Source organism: Achroia grisella, unplaced genomic scaffold (assembly GCF_030625045.1).
Source record: "Achroia grisella isolate CSIRO2021 unplaced genomic scaffold, CSIRO_AGI_Agris_v1 utg359, whole genome shotgun sequence".
Lineage (NCBI taxonomy): Eukaryota > Metazoa > Arthropoda > Insecta > Lepidoptera > Pyralidae > Achroia > Achroia grisella.
The window spans coordinates 1411102-1427355 of NW_026712817.1; the positions used below are offsets into that span (position 1 = coordinate 1411102).

Sequence of the window (16254 nt, forward strand, 5' to 3'; positions counted from 1 at the left end):
ATGAATCTCAAATACCTATAAACCATTGCTGTTTTTATTTCTCTGTATTGATAAATAATATAAAGAATAAATATAATAGTTTAGTATTTCTTTGTTATATGTTTACCTAGGTAGTTAAATTAATTTCGTATATGTACTCAGCTCTTATGTATTTTGAAGAAATTGTATGGTTAGATAGACGCTGGATTATACCAATAAATATAGCTTATTAACCACTAATAGTCTTCTAAATAATTTCGAACTATAACCAAATGATGGTTTAAGTGTAACTCTACAAAAACATAAAAGTAGAGTACAGTGGCGCTGATTCCGAAAATTCAGCCGTATTATGATTTCAATCGGAATACTTTTATTTTTGTCTACAGTTGAAAGCTATGCTGTAATAATAGTTATACTTAGATGTATTTAATTATACTGAGATAATAAGTATTAACAAATATTAAAGGTAGACATTTGGAATCGGTGCCAATCTATATTATTATTGTTCCTGTACCTATAGATTTTAGTAATTAATTAGTAGACAACTTTCAGATCTTCATTAGCATTATAATACATGTATGTGCTCCATCAAATGATAGTCATCCAATAAGGAATGTTATATTAAAATTAATTCTCAGAAATAACTATAGAGTGATCTTTTCTTGTTGTTACAAAGTATATTGTAATATTAAGTTGCGATTTGAATTATTTCCACTTCAGTGTCATATTTATTATTTTTTGTACAGTTGCGTGCACTGATATGTAAGCACTTTAAATTTATCAGTACATTATGAACTATTAAAAAGTAAATGTTCTCATAATGGCTTCTATAGCCGAGCGTTTATATTTGTGTTTTTCCGCGAAGGACAAATTATAACAAATTTCCCTTAGTTAGAATTATTTAAGGGATAAAAATGTATGCTGAGGATATTACCTCATCTGTAATGATGACGAGGTAATGTGTAGATATACTAGTGCTAGTGACTGTACCTACTGCTTTTCGGCATAAATATATCCAAACTTGCGGTTCGTTCGGTTGCAAACTAATCCCATAAACAATGGTAGACTTATGCTACCTCATTTCCTATTCTGTACATCAGAACATTTTTCATGTTTGTAATACAACACATTTTAATATGTTTAATGTTAATACAATTATTAATTTAGTTAAATTGTTTCAGAAATAATATGTGACTATGACACTTATCTGAAAGTAATGTTAAATTGTTGTCTGTATGGTGTTTAATGTATTGTAATGTGTATTGTTGTAGATTGTAATGTAATATATATATCAAAGACATAGTACTGCTACATGTAACAGAATTAACACAATCCTTCAATTTAGTATATTCAGAACCAACCTTTCTTTTTGTTTTTAATGTCACATGATTATTTTTTTTTAATTTCCTTAATGCCATAGTAGAGATTTACACGAAATTGAACCGTATTACAGTAATTTAGAGTTTGATATAATGTGTCCACATTTTTCACACAATAAAAGTCATAACAATATATTTTTAAAAAATTTTGACATTTGCATTAGTACTGTATTAACTGCATTAATTCTGTTACATACTTATATAAATTATTAGCCAGTGATTTATCGAAATAATTTTCTTAAAAGTAAATAGTGTTGTTTCTTGAATGTTACCTTTGATAATGGACCCTGGTATAGTTTTGTAGAGGTTTTTGGGAACTCAATAAAAACATTTACAAATTATATTTTGCATTTTATTTGTATTGAACAAATATTCAGATGTTCTCCATGCTTTAAACACAATACAATAATAAATATAAAGAAGATGTAAGTTAGTGTATACCATATTATAAATTTAAATTCTACATCCTTGACACTGTTTTGATACCTAAAATATCTAAGCTTTTCTCCATGATCCTAGCAGTAACTTCACAGAGCATTAATCTCTCATAAATAATTTTAACAACTTTCCCTTCATTATCTTTTTCTACACAATAACACTTGTCATAAAATTCTGTGAAAGTTGATGATATTTCATATAAATATTCACATAAACTATGCATGTATAAGTCATTTGATACTTTCAAAATGACTTCTGGAAATCTTAACAATACCTTGGCAAGTTTCCATTCAGAATCATGAGACAATTTGAATCCAGATTTTTGAACTTCAGCTAATAATTGATCAATTGTAATTTGAGCAGTTCTAGCAATTGATCTGATGCGAGTGAGAGCATATAATAAATATACAGCTGTATTTCCTTTATCATCCAACATCTTGTCAAAAGAAAATACATAATCATTGACCCTGTTATGTGATAAGTCTGCATATTTGATACAACCATATGCAACAGCTTCTTGAGCTTGTTTCAATTCCTCTGGTGTTAATACTTTATCACGGCCTTTCTCTATTAATTTATCAAGAGACCTTTTTAAGCCTTCATCAAGCAATTCAATTAGTTTTATAGTGTCACCAGATCTTGTTTTAAATTTCTTCTTGTCTTCACCAAGTACAACACCAAAACCTACATGTTCTACCTTTTGCCCACTTTTCAAGATTCCAGCTCGTCTTGCACATGCTTCAATGATCACAAAGTGTGTGTATTGTCCAACATCTGTGACATAAATAAACCTATCTCCTTTCTCTTCCTGCACTCTTTGTTTTATAGTAGCCATATCTGATGTATCATAAGTATAACCACCATCTGATTTAACAATGGTTAAAGGTATGCCTTCATGTTTTTCAGAATCTCCCCACATTATTAATCTACCTTCGTCATTTTCAAGATAGCCACCATCCTTAAGTTCTTGTACTACAGTATTCATTCTACTGTGGTAGAATGATTCACCTCTATCAATAATTTTTATATCCAACCTGTCATAAATCTTTTGAAACTCTTGACGAGATACTTCACAGATTAATTTCCAAGCTGCAATGTAATCAGTCTGTCCTGATTGTAGATGAACCACACAGGCATAAGCTCTCTTTTTAAATGCCTCATCTTCATCAAACCTCTTTTTTGACTCCTTATAAAATGCTTGCAAATCAGATATTGGTGGAGAATGGGTTTTAAAATTTGGAAATTTGTCCTGCAAATGTGCAATCAACATACCAAATTGGGTGCCCCAATCACCTAAATGATTAATTCTAAGTACATCTTGGTTCAAAAATTCGAGGACTCTACAAATACTATCACCAATAATAGTAGACCTTAAGTGGCCAACATGCATTTCTTTAGCAATATTTGGAGATGAGAAATCAACAATAATTTTTTCTCTCTTTACTGGTGGTGGTTTTACACCAAACCTGAGAATACAATTGAGAACATGCTCTGCAAAATCTTTATTTAAGTAGATATTCAGAAAACCAGCTCCTGCTACTTCTATCCTTTCAATTAGAGGTGATGTGGGAGTCTTATTTAAAATGTTGTTGGCTACTTCCCTAGGGTTTGTTTTAACATTTTTTGCTTTCAGTAGTTGTGATATAGCCATAGCAGAATTACATTGGTAATCTCCAAACTTGGGGTTATTTCCAGACAATGTGATAACAATAGGAGGATCCACCAGGTCAGGATATGTCGAAGTTATAGCTGCTTCAAAAACATTTTTCAACTCATCCAATACGCAAACGTTACCTTCTACAGACTTGATATCCGTAATGAGTGTAGGCCGCTTCCGAGCCTCCTTTTTGGTATGTTTTACACTGACACCCGAACTTTCCGCGATAATCGCATTCTCAAGTATGGCTAAGCGATGTTTCAATTTCTCGTTATCTGTAAGTAATTTTTCCAATTGCGGATCACCTGTATAACTCAGATCTCCTTCAGAAATTCTCTGCAATTCATCTTCGATGGCATTGACTTCCCTCTCTGCCTTGGTAGTTCTTTGTTCTAATTGTTTTTGGTCCAAATCTGACATTTTAGTATGAAACAGAGAGAATTGTTGAATTAAATGTATAGGGATATTATAATAAATTAATCTTTTTAATTCAGTTTGTAAATAAATAATATTCCGAAAGAATAAATTTCTAGGTTATTAACAGCACGGTCAGTCGATTATTCATATTTACTTGGACAAGTTGGACAAAAATTTACATGAAATGACAGTGACAAAGACAGTATAATTGACATTTCATTCAACTTAACATTCCATTCCACGCTAAAGTATGGGTTCAAGTAAATGAAGATAAGAAAAAACTGCTAATAATTTTTTTTTAAATTGAACACATGCATTTTCAATTATTCTGAATATGTTATTGACATTATAAAAATTCTGTATCGCAAGCGAACATTAGTATTTTTATATTAATGTAGTCGCTTCTTCATTGATTATTGTAGTTGGGTAACTATTAGCAACCAAGGTCAAACAAACAGCGGCAAAAATATGTTTCAAAAGTGCAAGTGTATTTTATATTCATGTATAAATCTTTTTAGTTTATATCGCACACAAGTATATTGTAATATACATAACTAACAATTATACAGAAGTTCATAATCATTCATTTATAATAACATGAGTTTTTATATTAATCCTATATAGGTAGAGTATTTGTATCAAACGAAGATCGCACTTAACACTGATGGCGGAAGGATGGCACAGCAACAAAATGGACATGAATACACAAACAAGAATAGGGAAATACCATTCTGGCTCGAAGACATTACCCAGTGAGTGTAAATGTCTTGAATGATTAATGAGTTGAATTGTTAGGACGAGTACAATACATGTAATCACTTCCGTCAAGGTTCAATACCTATTGAACAGCCCCCACAGTCCAAGGTCACTAACTTTCGTTCTATTTATTTTGCATACGCTAAATCATTTTATTTCAGGGAGATGAAAGAGACGCACATAAGCAACGACTCTACAAATTTTGAAGACCCTGACATAAAATTGAGCAGTTTGAAATTAGATAACCACAGGTGATTATTTCATTATTTTTATAGATAAATAGATTCCTATAATTTTATGGCCTCTACGCATTAATACTATACCGAATAATATTAGGCCGCCAGTGTGTCAGATCCTCAGGATTCCTCAGTTCCTGACCTATAGGCATGTAAGGACTCCGTTAGATTTGTCGGCAATCGATCCGATATTCTCAATTCAATTCAACATATCAGCAGAACTCTGCGTGGGATGAAAAGCTTATGATCAATGTGAATTCTGCGAAATCGTGTCGTCTATGAACTCTATAAATCATTTACTTAACTACCGATTTGTGCACCAACACCCACCATTGCGTTAAAGCATCTTTTAAAATATATATTATGTGAACAGGGAATAATGTATTCGTCTTCGCAAAGGGCATTAGCTGGTAGCTCACTAGTGCATGATGATAAGATAAGCATTCAGTCAGATTTAACTAATCTGTCGACCGTCATGATGAATTTATCTTTATTTCCTGCTGGAAATTACGATGGGTTCCAGGAGGAAAGGCGTGGAGGTAGCGCTTGTAGCTTCTTTTTTTATACAATAACATAAATATTTTAAAAGCACTTTACTTTTTGCAGTACATTCACGGGGCGACCCTAATGGGATTACTTAATATGCGTGCCATAATTACTATAGGTGCGTCTCATAGACGCAGTAGTAGGTATTATTAAATGAGATTTTGACCTAATCACATACATTTTATTTTTATAATATTTAGAGCGCGAAGGACATCGCTGGATGGTACTTTGGATATGTTAATGAAACCACAGATGCAACCACTGGCCCTATCAGCGGGAACCATTCGTCACAACAATGGTAGCTAAATAAAATAAGAAATAGAAATAAAACTATAGGTCGCTCAGTGTTTCACTATGTTGTGTAGTGTGTAGCTCAGAATATGAATACATTTTTTATAAAATTAAAATAGCAAATAATCTGATGTGACATCCCACGGTCATCACAGCACAGACACATTACTGAGATATTATGTAACAATATTCAAATCATGAAAGAACCTATTAAAATTTAATATCACTACTTTTGTATTTGAAAATTTGAATTTGTCATCATTTAAATTTATTTACGGTGGAATTTAACACCGATAATATACTAAAGTAATTTCTCGGTTACATTTTTTATATCATTGGAATAGCGGTCGGTCAAACGGTCTACCTGATGGTAAGTGGTATCTATTACATACATACATACATAAATGATGCCATTCTACATCTTGCAAGACTTACATCATGTAAGACTCAATAACATTCATTTGTTGCCATTACGGCGGACTAGGAATTCATCTAGAATCTGCCTCTTAACCTGTAATTTCATTGCCTAACGAGCACATCTTACTAAACAATTAAAATAAGTGAGACCAAGATACTCATGCAGACAACATTCTACAGTCTATCTTTGGTATCTGTAGTAATTAAGCCGCATAATAAATGAACAGGTTACACAATGCAAAATGGCCGAAGGAAGTACCTAAGAAGTAATAAGCTGGACTGGGCGGATTCCTCAGACTGCAGTTCTAACGATTTTATGTCCGACTTGCTACCTCATTACGTTACACCGAGGCACAGAAGATCTAATGTAATTGATGAAGATTTCCATGACGTTATCTTGGGTTCAAGTAAGTGGTCTTAAATTAAAAATGTCGATTAAAAATTAATATTTATCTATATTTAATGGTCCTTCGAGCAGGATTACTACAATACTTACTTTCCTGTAGAGTCTGAAATTATTCCAAATTTTATATGAATATGTGATCTAAGTAAACGTCTATGTGACTAGTATCTAAATATAATAATAACATGATAAATGATAAAATCAATTCTTTTATCTACATCTTTAAACAATTAGGCCTCCTTACAATTATTAGACCAGCCCGAAGCCGCGCCGGGGCGACTTAAATTTAATATTTCCATTGGTGGTTTATAGCAACATTTTGTTCAGGATTTCCAGAAACTAACAAGCTCCGAAAAAAACTCATCACTAGAGAAGGTTCAATAAGTGTACACTCAAGTAATTTGAGCAGAAAATCGTCATTGAAAAGTACGACGAAGACTCCAGCATCGTTAACTTCGGTATCTAGCAAGAAGAGTATGAAAGAGAAATCAAAAAACGAGTTTGTTATACCAGAACTACCTGAAGGTAGACTGCTGGAAATAAAGATTTACTCAAACTGGGGTGACAAATATTTAGTCGGTCTGAATGGTATAGAAATATTTGATTCCGACGGGAATGGAGTACTAATTGAAAAGGTGAACAGTTTTTTTGTCATATGTGCAGGGCCAAATTGTATACTAATCTAATAAAATACTAGCTACTCGCCCTTGCTTCGCCCGCGTGTACATGTATTATACATATAAACCTTCCTCTTGAATGACTCTATCTAATAAAAATTACCGCTTCTTTTTTCAGGTGTGGACAGATTCTGACACGGGGGATCAGTCGCATCATGGTTGCGTGGAAAATATAGTCGACGGTATAGTACGAACTCGCGACGAGAGGCACGCGTGGACCACGTCCACTCCCAGAAATTTACCAATAGCATTAAGTGTACTGCTAGCTAGATGTACTAGGCTTGCTTTACTCAGGATTTGGGTATGATTGTTCACTGGTTCCCAAAGTAGATTACATTGCAACCCAATTAATAAAAACTTACGGGGTTATTACTAATAATGGAGACTAGTCTAGTAGCCCCATTAGTGTTTGTAGGCCAAGTTCCACGCGGTTACCCTGGAGATCACCAAGTCTTATTTTTGGTGATTACATGTATATGTATTTACAGAAAAAATATTATCGTTTGTTTTGTACCCATAACACAGACTTTGCTTAGCTTAGGCGAGCCTGTTAATTATAAAAAAATATATATACTTACATTTTGGCCAGCAGAGAGTTTTTGTTCATTTGTACCCATAACACAGACTTTGCTTAGCTTAGGCGAGCCTACCGTCGTTTCTCGCATATTTTTTTTGGTTTCGATTACGGTGTTTTCTTCACCGTAGAAATATAATTTGACACAGTTATTTTTTTATTTCAAGTAGAATTTTACGACCGTCTGGATGTAAGTTAGTTAGTAAACTAGTAATAGTCATAGGTTTGAAATTTCTGTTTCTAATAATAATATATTTTTTTCAGAACTACAACAAATCCCGCATATATTCAACTCGTGGTGTTCGATTAGTACAGATAAAATTAGATGACCAGGTTATATTTCATGGTGAAATTGCCAGATCGAGCGGTGAACTCAAGGGACCATTACCCTCGTTTGGTGATGTTAGTTTAGCTTAATTTTACTTTTCTAGAATAAAAAACTTTACTTGTCTTTATTATATTTATCTAAAATTAGCACAGATTTGCAGTGTAAGTAACAGAAATAAATATATGTATAACATATAAGTACATGTAACGCATATAACGCTAGAGCACTACAAAAACAAACTTCATATTATTCAGAAATAATCTTGCTTTAACTAAATCAATTTTGCAGACAATACTTTTCACCAAAGACTCGCACATACTTGAATCCATAATGCAGAACGATAAGAATTTCCAATCACTCATAAAAGACAACGAACCGATGTTAGATTCGAGTGTCACTGAGCAACGACCGCTGACAGCAAACGACAGCAGTCACGACCTCACCCCCACAGAATTATTAGAGGCGTTAGAAAGTGAGAAGGACACTAAGTACGTAGTGAAGAGGATCAAGCTTACACTGATGTCTAACTGGGGACAGAGAAATCTTATTGGATTGACTGGTAAGGTTATTGATAAAGGTGAAAGCAGGGACTTTTCTTCTTTTCTGACCCCCTGAAGTCCTGAGTACAACTCTACTGGATTAGAAGTGATCCCATCAAAAACATAAGTGTGAAATGATAGCCGAGTTCAATATTATGATATAAGCCTTGATTGTTTGCTTCTACGACAAAAGAGGTGAGATCTAAATGGGTGCCAAGTTCAATGGTCTGTCCTGAAATGTATTTATAACAATATAAAAATCATTTCTTCTTATAACTTAGGATAATATATTGTAGCCTAAGGTCTGACTTGGCTAATTCTCATATACCAATTATTACTTTCGATGGCTAGTTACTACTAATAATAAAATAGTAACATGGTTTAGAACTTGCGAAGGCTACAGTATGTTTCGTATATGAAAACGGTACTTGAACTCGGCTTTGACACGCTGCTGCGTGTTAGATTAAATATATATAATAAACAGGTCATGAAGTATTTAAAATCCCGAAAAGTAATGCCAAAATAGACAAATGTCTTATGTCCTAAGTGTAAATATATAGAATATATATCTAATAAATATAAAATCAGAACTAACGAAAAAAACTCGTTATTACCTTCTTGAAATAGTTTGCATTACGAGAAGGTAATGCAAAATATTTAAAGAAATAAATAAAATTAATGAAATATAATAACGGGCAGATGTGCCTGGCGAAGAAAGACTAGGAGAGCCGACCCCAAATGAAATGGGAAATGGCTAGGCAGAGAGAGAGAACGATATTTTTTCGCCGGTAATTCAAAGCATTTTTTCTCGGTTTCTAGGAATTAATATTCTCCGATACAATGAATTGATAAACGTGCACAGCGCTTTTGCGTATACAGCCCTCATTAATATGGATGAACAGCCGGCAGAGCATAATCTAATCGAGTGCAAAAGCCTCTTTAATGGCAGGAATATTACGACAGATTACGACGACATGTGGTGCACCAGCTTGCCCGCCGACAGGTACTGTCATATAGTGATGGAGTTACGAGAACCTACTGAAATCACCAGTGAGTATACCTGACTAGGTATTTATACCTATATGTATATTGAAATACTGTGTATGATCCTAAATTTATACGATTGGTGAAAACGTAGTCCTATTTAAACTTCATTAAACGATACAAAACGAAAAACACAATATGCAATATTTTAAAAATAAGTGGCAATTTTTTAAAATTATTGGCAAATTTAAAAATATGCGGAATTTTCAAAAATAAATGTCATTTTTTTAAAATTATCTATGAGTATTTTGAAATTATAACGGCCTAATGACTCAAGTGATGAGTAAAACCATGGGCATTCGTTTCCATTCTTAAGAGTTATGTCTCCATACTACTGTAATTTTACTGTCGTGTTGTGTAAAGGTAGCTTTTTAGCGCAGGCGGGAGCACCATACCATTATCATCCATTACAAAAAAACAGGTGTACGTATATGGAACTACAACGCGAATTTGGAATTGTCGTACATCGGTACTCGCGAGGCGCGTCTGACTGTGGAGGGGTATGGTAGCGATCAGTCGGTACTGCTGCGGCGCGCGCCCGGCGACACCTGTTACGATTATGTTCAGCAGATCGACTTGGCCGTCTCATCATCGCCCCGGGAAGGGTAAGCTCAATCTTTGTCTTTGTCCACCCATCAACGAACCAATTTAATTTTTAAATGTTTTAGACGGGCCTTAAAGTAAAAGTGTTAGAAAACTATATTTATAATTAATTTTATAACAATATATTGATGAAATGATGAAAAAATGTATTCAATTATAAACCCGCAGGCTGCATAAACATATTTAACGGGCCGCAGGCTCGCTGCCCGTTAAATATGCTTATGCAGGCCCGCGGGTTGCTCACCCCTGATCATACAGGCCACACAGCTTTGCTTCCGATGTTCGCAGGATCCATTCCTCGCAGCACTCAAACACATGTATTCATGAATACGATTGTTTGTATCGATCTAGGTGTTTTCGTTGAATATTATATACCTATGTACATTGCAAAAATTATATTCAAGTATTTCTATAAGTTGTCCAGTACCATAACATAGTCTATCTACTTATTTTGGAACTGGATGGCATTGTATGATGTGGACACATCACACAATATTATTATTACCTAAATTACAGATTAGACATAAAGGAATATGAAAAGTTTCCAATGGATTACTTTACTTTTGGCGGTGACCTGGCGATGGAAACGCCTACAGGATTCGTGCTACAAATTAGCATATTCTCCACATGGGGTGACCCTTACTATGTTGGTCTCACCGGAGTAGAGTTGTACGACCTACATGGGAATATCATACCGGTTACAGAATCTAGTGAGTTTCTACTTATTCAACATTTTCTATTATTAGGTACAATATTGAAACCTCCAGAAAAGAGCTTGTGCTCTCTCTTCTTTGCTAGCCCCCTATGCTATAAAAAACGAACGAAACGACTTGGTTTCTGAAATATGTGAAATACACGCAAACGACTATATACAAGGTCTGCATCGGTAAACCTGTTAGTGTTTAGACTTGTGGTTGGTTGTAGATGTGTGCGCTCACCCGGCGAGTGTGAACGTGGTGTCCGGCGGCGAGCCGGACGCCCGGACGCCGGACAAGCTCGTGGACGGACGCAACCACAGGGTCGGGGACGCCTCACACTCCTGGCTCGCTCCCGTCCTGCCACGCACGCTCAACAGGTATCTCTCCTGCAATAACTAACTACTATCTTATACATAATATTCTCGTGTCACGATGTCAGTTACTACACTCCTCCGAAACAGCTTGACCGATTTTTATGAAATTTTGTATGCATATTCTGAGACAGTCGACGACGACGACAATCGACTACTATCTATTTATCATACCCCTAAGTGATAAGGGTTGTCCCCCGCTAATCTTTTAGTAATTATTTTATTTTTGATTTTTTATAATGTGGCATTACAAAATTCATACAACTCGAATCTCACCCTTTTCCCATCAACGCAATTTTTTTTAATAGCGATTTTAAATTATATGACAAAACAAGGTTTGCGGGATTGTCTAGCTTGTCATGGTAGCAAAACCATATCTTGGCCCCTACTACTTCCGTGTTCTGTGTCTTGGTTCTTATATTACGGCCTCGGTAATCAAGCCTAGGTATAGCACACCGCCTTACTTCCGTCGTATAATATGATCCCCACGGAAACATCATGCCCGTTAGAAAATCTAGTGAGTTTCTACTTATTCTACACTTTCTACTATTCTAAATTTTATTCATAAATTTTTTAGATAGGTTCTTTAACAAAACATAATAAAATTATGTAAAAAATATATATCTTTGTAATGATTGAAATTACTATTGAATTGTGACAGCCTCGGTGGTCAAGCGGTGGTCGCGTGTTCGATTCCTCTCACGGTGCAAGTATTTGTATTGATAAAAATGATTGTAATGTTCTGAGTGTCTGCTACATATGTATATTATGTGTGCATTTACAAAAAAGTGTATTTAAGTATTTATATTACTACCCTTAACACAAGCTTTGCTGAGCTTGGGACTACATGGGGCTGTGTGGATTGTCTAGAGTTATTAATGTTTATATTTTATTTCAGAATATTTTTTGTTTTTGACGCACCCGTATCTGTATATGGTATGAAGATATGGAACTATGGCAAAACGCCCACAAGAGGTGTTAAAGAGTTCGGAGTAAGTATAATTTTAATAACCACCTTTCACATTGTTCTTAATATATATTTAGATATTCTATGGCGTAGCAAAGTTAGGGACTACAAATATATTTCATTTTAAAATACCTGTACGCTTTTACCCGCGAATTCGTCCGCGGGAAATTTAACTTTTTTTTTACTAACTTAAATAAAAGTAACTAAGAACAAGTAACTAACTTATAACATTAGTTATCTGGCTATGAATTCCGTCAAAATTGGTCCAGCCGTTTCAGACATTAATAAGAATATACAGATAAACAGTTTTTTTTTGTGTAAGTAAGGTAGGTATATACTTTAATATACATTTAGCGACAAGCTGTTAATTACAAACAGACACTTCAATTTTATTTATTTATATAGATATTAATGGATGACCTACTGATTTATAATGGAAGCTTGGACTGTGCCAAAAATAGTGATACATTATCACCTCAATGGATATGTTTGCGGAATATAGATATCGACAATGTATCCCCGAGGTGAGTAGTTTCTGATTTCACTTCTACTTTATTTGGTGGCTACTTAAACTAGATCAATTATATTTAGATTATACTTTATAGCTGTATTTAAAGGTAATATACTAAATATTATTATATAAGATTCTGTGTAGGTAGTGTACCTATTAAAAATACGCGTGATTTTGATGATAAGGGGATAAGTCTTAAACCTCACCATGTATCATTAATATGAGGGAGGAGGGGTTAAAAATGGTTTCCTAGCTACCTACTGGGATTTTGTACAAAATCTGCTTCTGGTATTGATTTTGCTGTCAACCTGCATTTCGTGCAAAAATGCCTCATGATTTGTCAATGTTACACCGGATTTTGTTAATTAGTGAATTATAAAACCACTCTGTAACGGCAGTTCATCGGACGTGAATCAGCGGAGCACAACGAGTGGGTCACATTCGCAGGTCGACCCACGGTTGCGACCCCACACCGGAGTCAACGACCTTCAGCGCCATTGATACAAGACAACGCGACATACGATATACGACCATATCACAACCACTGAGATTATATTTTTAATATTTCAAAGATACTAACTATTCAATAATAAGTACCTTAAAGTATTGAAAATTTTATTTAATATTTCAAATTATTTAATTATGAAATAATTTGAAATATTGAAAAAGGAAAATCGTATAAAAATAATAGTGTTCATTACATCAAACTATTTAACTATTACTTAGGGCACAGTGTATACTTATTAGTGTATTGGTCTGCATGATTTATATCTATGTATATTGTATTTGTAACAGTTGACTGTCTTGTTGTCTAGATTGCGCTGGTGAATCGCCCAGAGTTTTATTACATAATTATGTACAATATTACATGCCCCAATATCGATATATAACACGATCAATGTACATTTAGAAATCGTTAAGTCCTGTGTTCTAGCGTAATTGGTCAAATTAAAACAGTATGTAAACTGAAATGTAGCATAAGATTGTATTTGTTTGCATGAAATGTTTGTAGGTATGCACTTTAATGGATTAAAATCATTTATGTAGATAGAAATCAGAACAATCCGTAGACTGCTCGCACGCCAAACTAAATTAATTTAATTTAAATAATCGCATGATAAATGTATAAATAGTAAAATATGTAAACCACAAATATTTAGGTAGTTCCTCAAAACTTTTATTAAATTCTAAATGTTTGTGGTTTGTAATGGAGATTCCATGGAGTAAATAAACGATGTAAATTATTTGTTCAATGTTTGTGTACAGTCAGTGTCATAAAAGTGTGTACTAAAAATATTAATAGTGTATTTAGGATTGTTTTAATAGTGTACTTTCTTAAAACAATATGTATATGAGTTTGTATTATTTTCTTCATAAATAACTTGGAAAATAACAGTAGGCATTATAAAAGATAATACATTGGTATACGTTTATATTTACAAGATCGATGGTAGATGCCAGTGATGTAGCTAGTCAAATTACTATTGTTGGGTGAACAATGTCATGTAATGTTTTGTACTGAAAATAAATTAGAATCTTTCTCTATATTGTTTCATTCTCTTATCGTTTCATATAAAATCTTAGCGAAATAAGATAAGATGAATAAAATGTATCTTTCAACTGAATTTATATGAATTGAAGCATGAGCTACGTAAGAGCATAAACTAAGCGGAAAAGGAAATTAAGTATTTTTACGGTAATTTACAGTACAGATTTTCATATATATATATAAATAAGACGAGAGAGAAGACGACGAGAAGATATATATAAGACGTTACGACGAAAATTGAACAATTCTTAAAATGTAAATTGTATTAAAATATAAATAAAAGAGCAAATTTAATTGAACTTAATTTATTGTTAGATAACTAACAAATCACAGACGGGTTGTTTATTAAACTATACACAGAGGCACAGTAGCTACCGGCCCGACAACCTACAATACAAGATACAAATATATTTGGTATTCAATAACTGTCATAAAAATCGACTATCCAGCTCCCCCTCACTCCGCCTTACACCTCCTTACACCCCTCTATGATAACGTATATTTCTTGTAAAACAAGTCTGCCATAAGTGGAGATTTTTACAAACATATAGTCAAAACTATATAGCCTAGACTTTGTAAAGATATTGATCTACCAACGGTAGATACAAGCTTAGGCTATTTAGTTTTGCCAGCGATATTACTAATGTTACTAATGTTACAATAAAATACCAGAGTATGTTATAAATCTGCCAGAAAAAAGATTTAAATGTCAAATAAAACAGTTCCTTTGCAAAAAAGCTTACTATAAAATTGAAGAATTCGTTGAAAAACTTTAAATCCATAGCACTGACAATATTATCTGATTACATTAATAATGAGTGCGTAGCGACTTCTATGTTGATTATCGCATGCCTCTTACTTGTTATACTGTAATTATTTATATAAAAAAAAACATCTATTAAAAAAAACACACAATGCCGTTTTGAATAATTAGTGCTTGTAATGAGTTTATTTGAATAAAAATTTCCATTTCTTTTATATATGTACCCGTTTTGAATAATTTTCATATATGCACAATTTTTTATATATGTTAATCCCCTTATTTATAAATAATAAAGCACTCAAATATTCCTAGATTTTAATTTTTTATGAATAAGGGGTAACGTTATATCTTACGACATATAATTGTTTGACGAATCAAATCACATATTTCTTTTGGAAAGTTGCTGAAGTAGCATTTTAATATGTATGAAATATTATTTAACATTTGTGCTATCAGTAATATTTTAACTTTCTAGTTATACAAACATTTCAGTTCATATCAATTGAAGCAAAATGAAATTTGTAATTTTTGTAATCATTGTAACATTGTGTATGGCACGCTTAGGAAATAACTGGCAAACGTAAAACTTCTACATAAATGATATATTATAATATGATTCAAAGTTCTTCTATAAAGTATATTTAAACTGTGCCTATGCACAGCTTCTTCTACTGCAGTGCAACAGTATGTCACACGTTGCTAAATCATTTTCGTCACAAACCTTTACACGTCTATAAGAATTGTATACCTTTTCTAAAGAATATTCATTACATACTCAAAAGTAAGTATATGACCTTGTCTCATATATATGTAATATATTATACTTCCAATAAAAAACAATATATCTTATACAAACAGATTATAGTTGAATTACATTAAAGTAATTTCTCACTTTTTATTATAATACGACAATTTATTAGTAATGCAATTTTAATATTTACACTGGTGTGTAATAAATTTACTCGACAACTGCTACATTCAAATTCAAATGAATAATTATTGCTATGTAAATACAGCATACCATAATACCAATGACGTCATTAACGTCATTTGAGCAGATAATATTGAAATATTTGGTCTTTTCTTAATTATATTAATGGCTGGTTGACTC

The 16254-nt window shown here is 33.1% G+C and overlaps 2 protein-coding genes across 2 annotated transcripts; one reads left to right on the plus strand and one right to left on the minus strand.

Annotated features, from left to right (window-relative positions):
- Positions 1-1704: 1704 nt before the first annotated feature.
- On the minus strand, positions 1705-4027 carry LOC131843904 (arginine--tRNA ligase, cytoplasmic). The gene has a single exon (XM_059192686.1). The coding sequence runs from the start codon at positions 3871-3873 to the stop codon at positions 1819-1821; it is 2055 nt and encodes a 684-aa protein (XP_059048669.1). The 5' UTR covers positions 3874-4027; the 3' UTR covers positions 1705-1818.
- A 313-nt stretch (positions 4028-4340) lies between these two features.
- Positions 4341-13616, plus strand: LOC131843919 (katanin-interacting protein-like). The gene is made up of 16 exons (XM_059192704.1): positions 4341-4372; positions 4495-4622; positions 4788-4877; positions 5609-5706; positions 6344-6523; positions 6847-7154; positions 7315-7497; positions 8035-8172; positions 8387-8657; positions 9457-9687; positions 10103-10286; positions 10801-10994; positions 11209-11359; positions 12252-12345; positions 12726-12844; positions 13230-13616. Exons 2-16 carry the CDS (start codon positions 4546-4548, stop codon positions 13330-13332), a joined length of 2421 nt encoding a protein of 806 aa, XP_059048687.1. The 5' UTR covers positions 4341-4372; positions 4495-4545; the 3' UTR covers positions 13333-13616.
- Positions 13617-16254: the final 2638 nt, after the last annotated feature.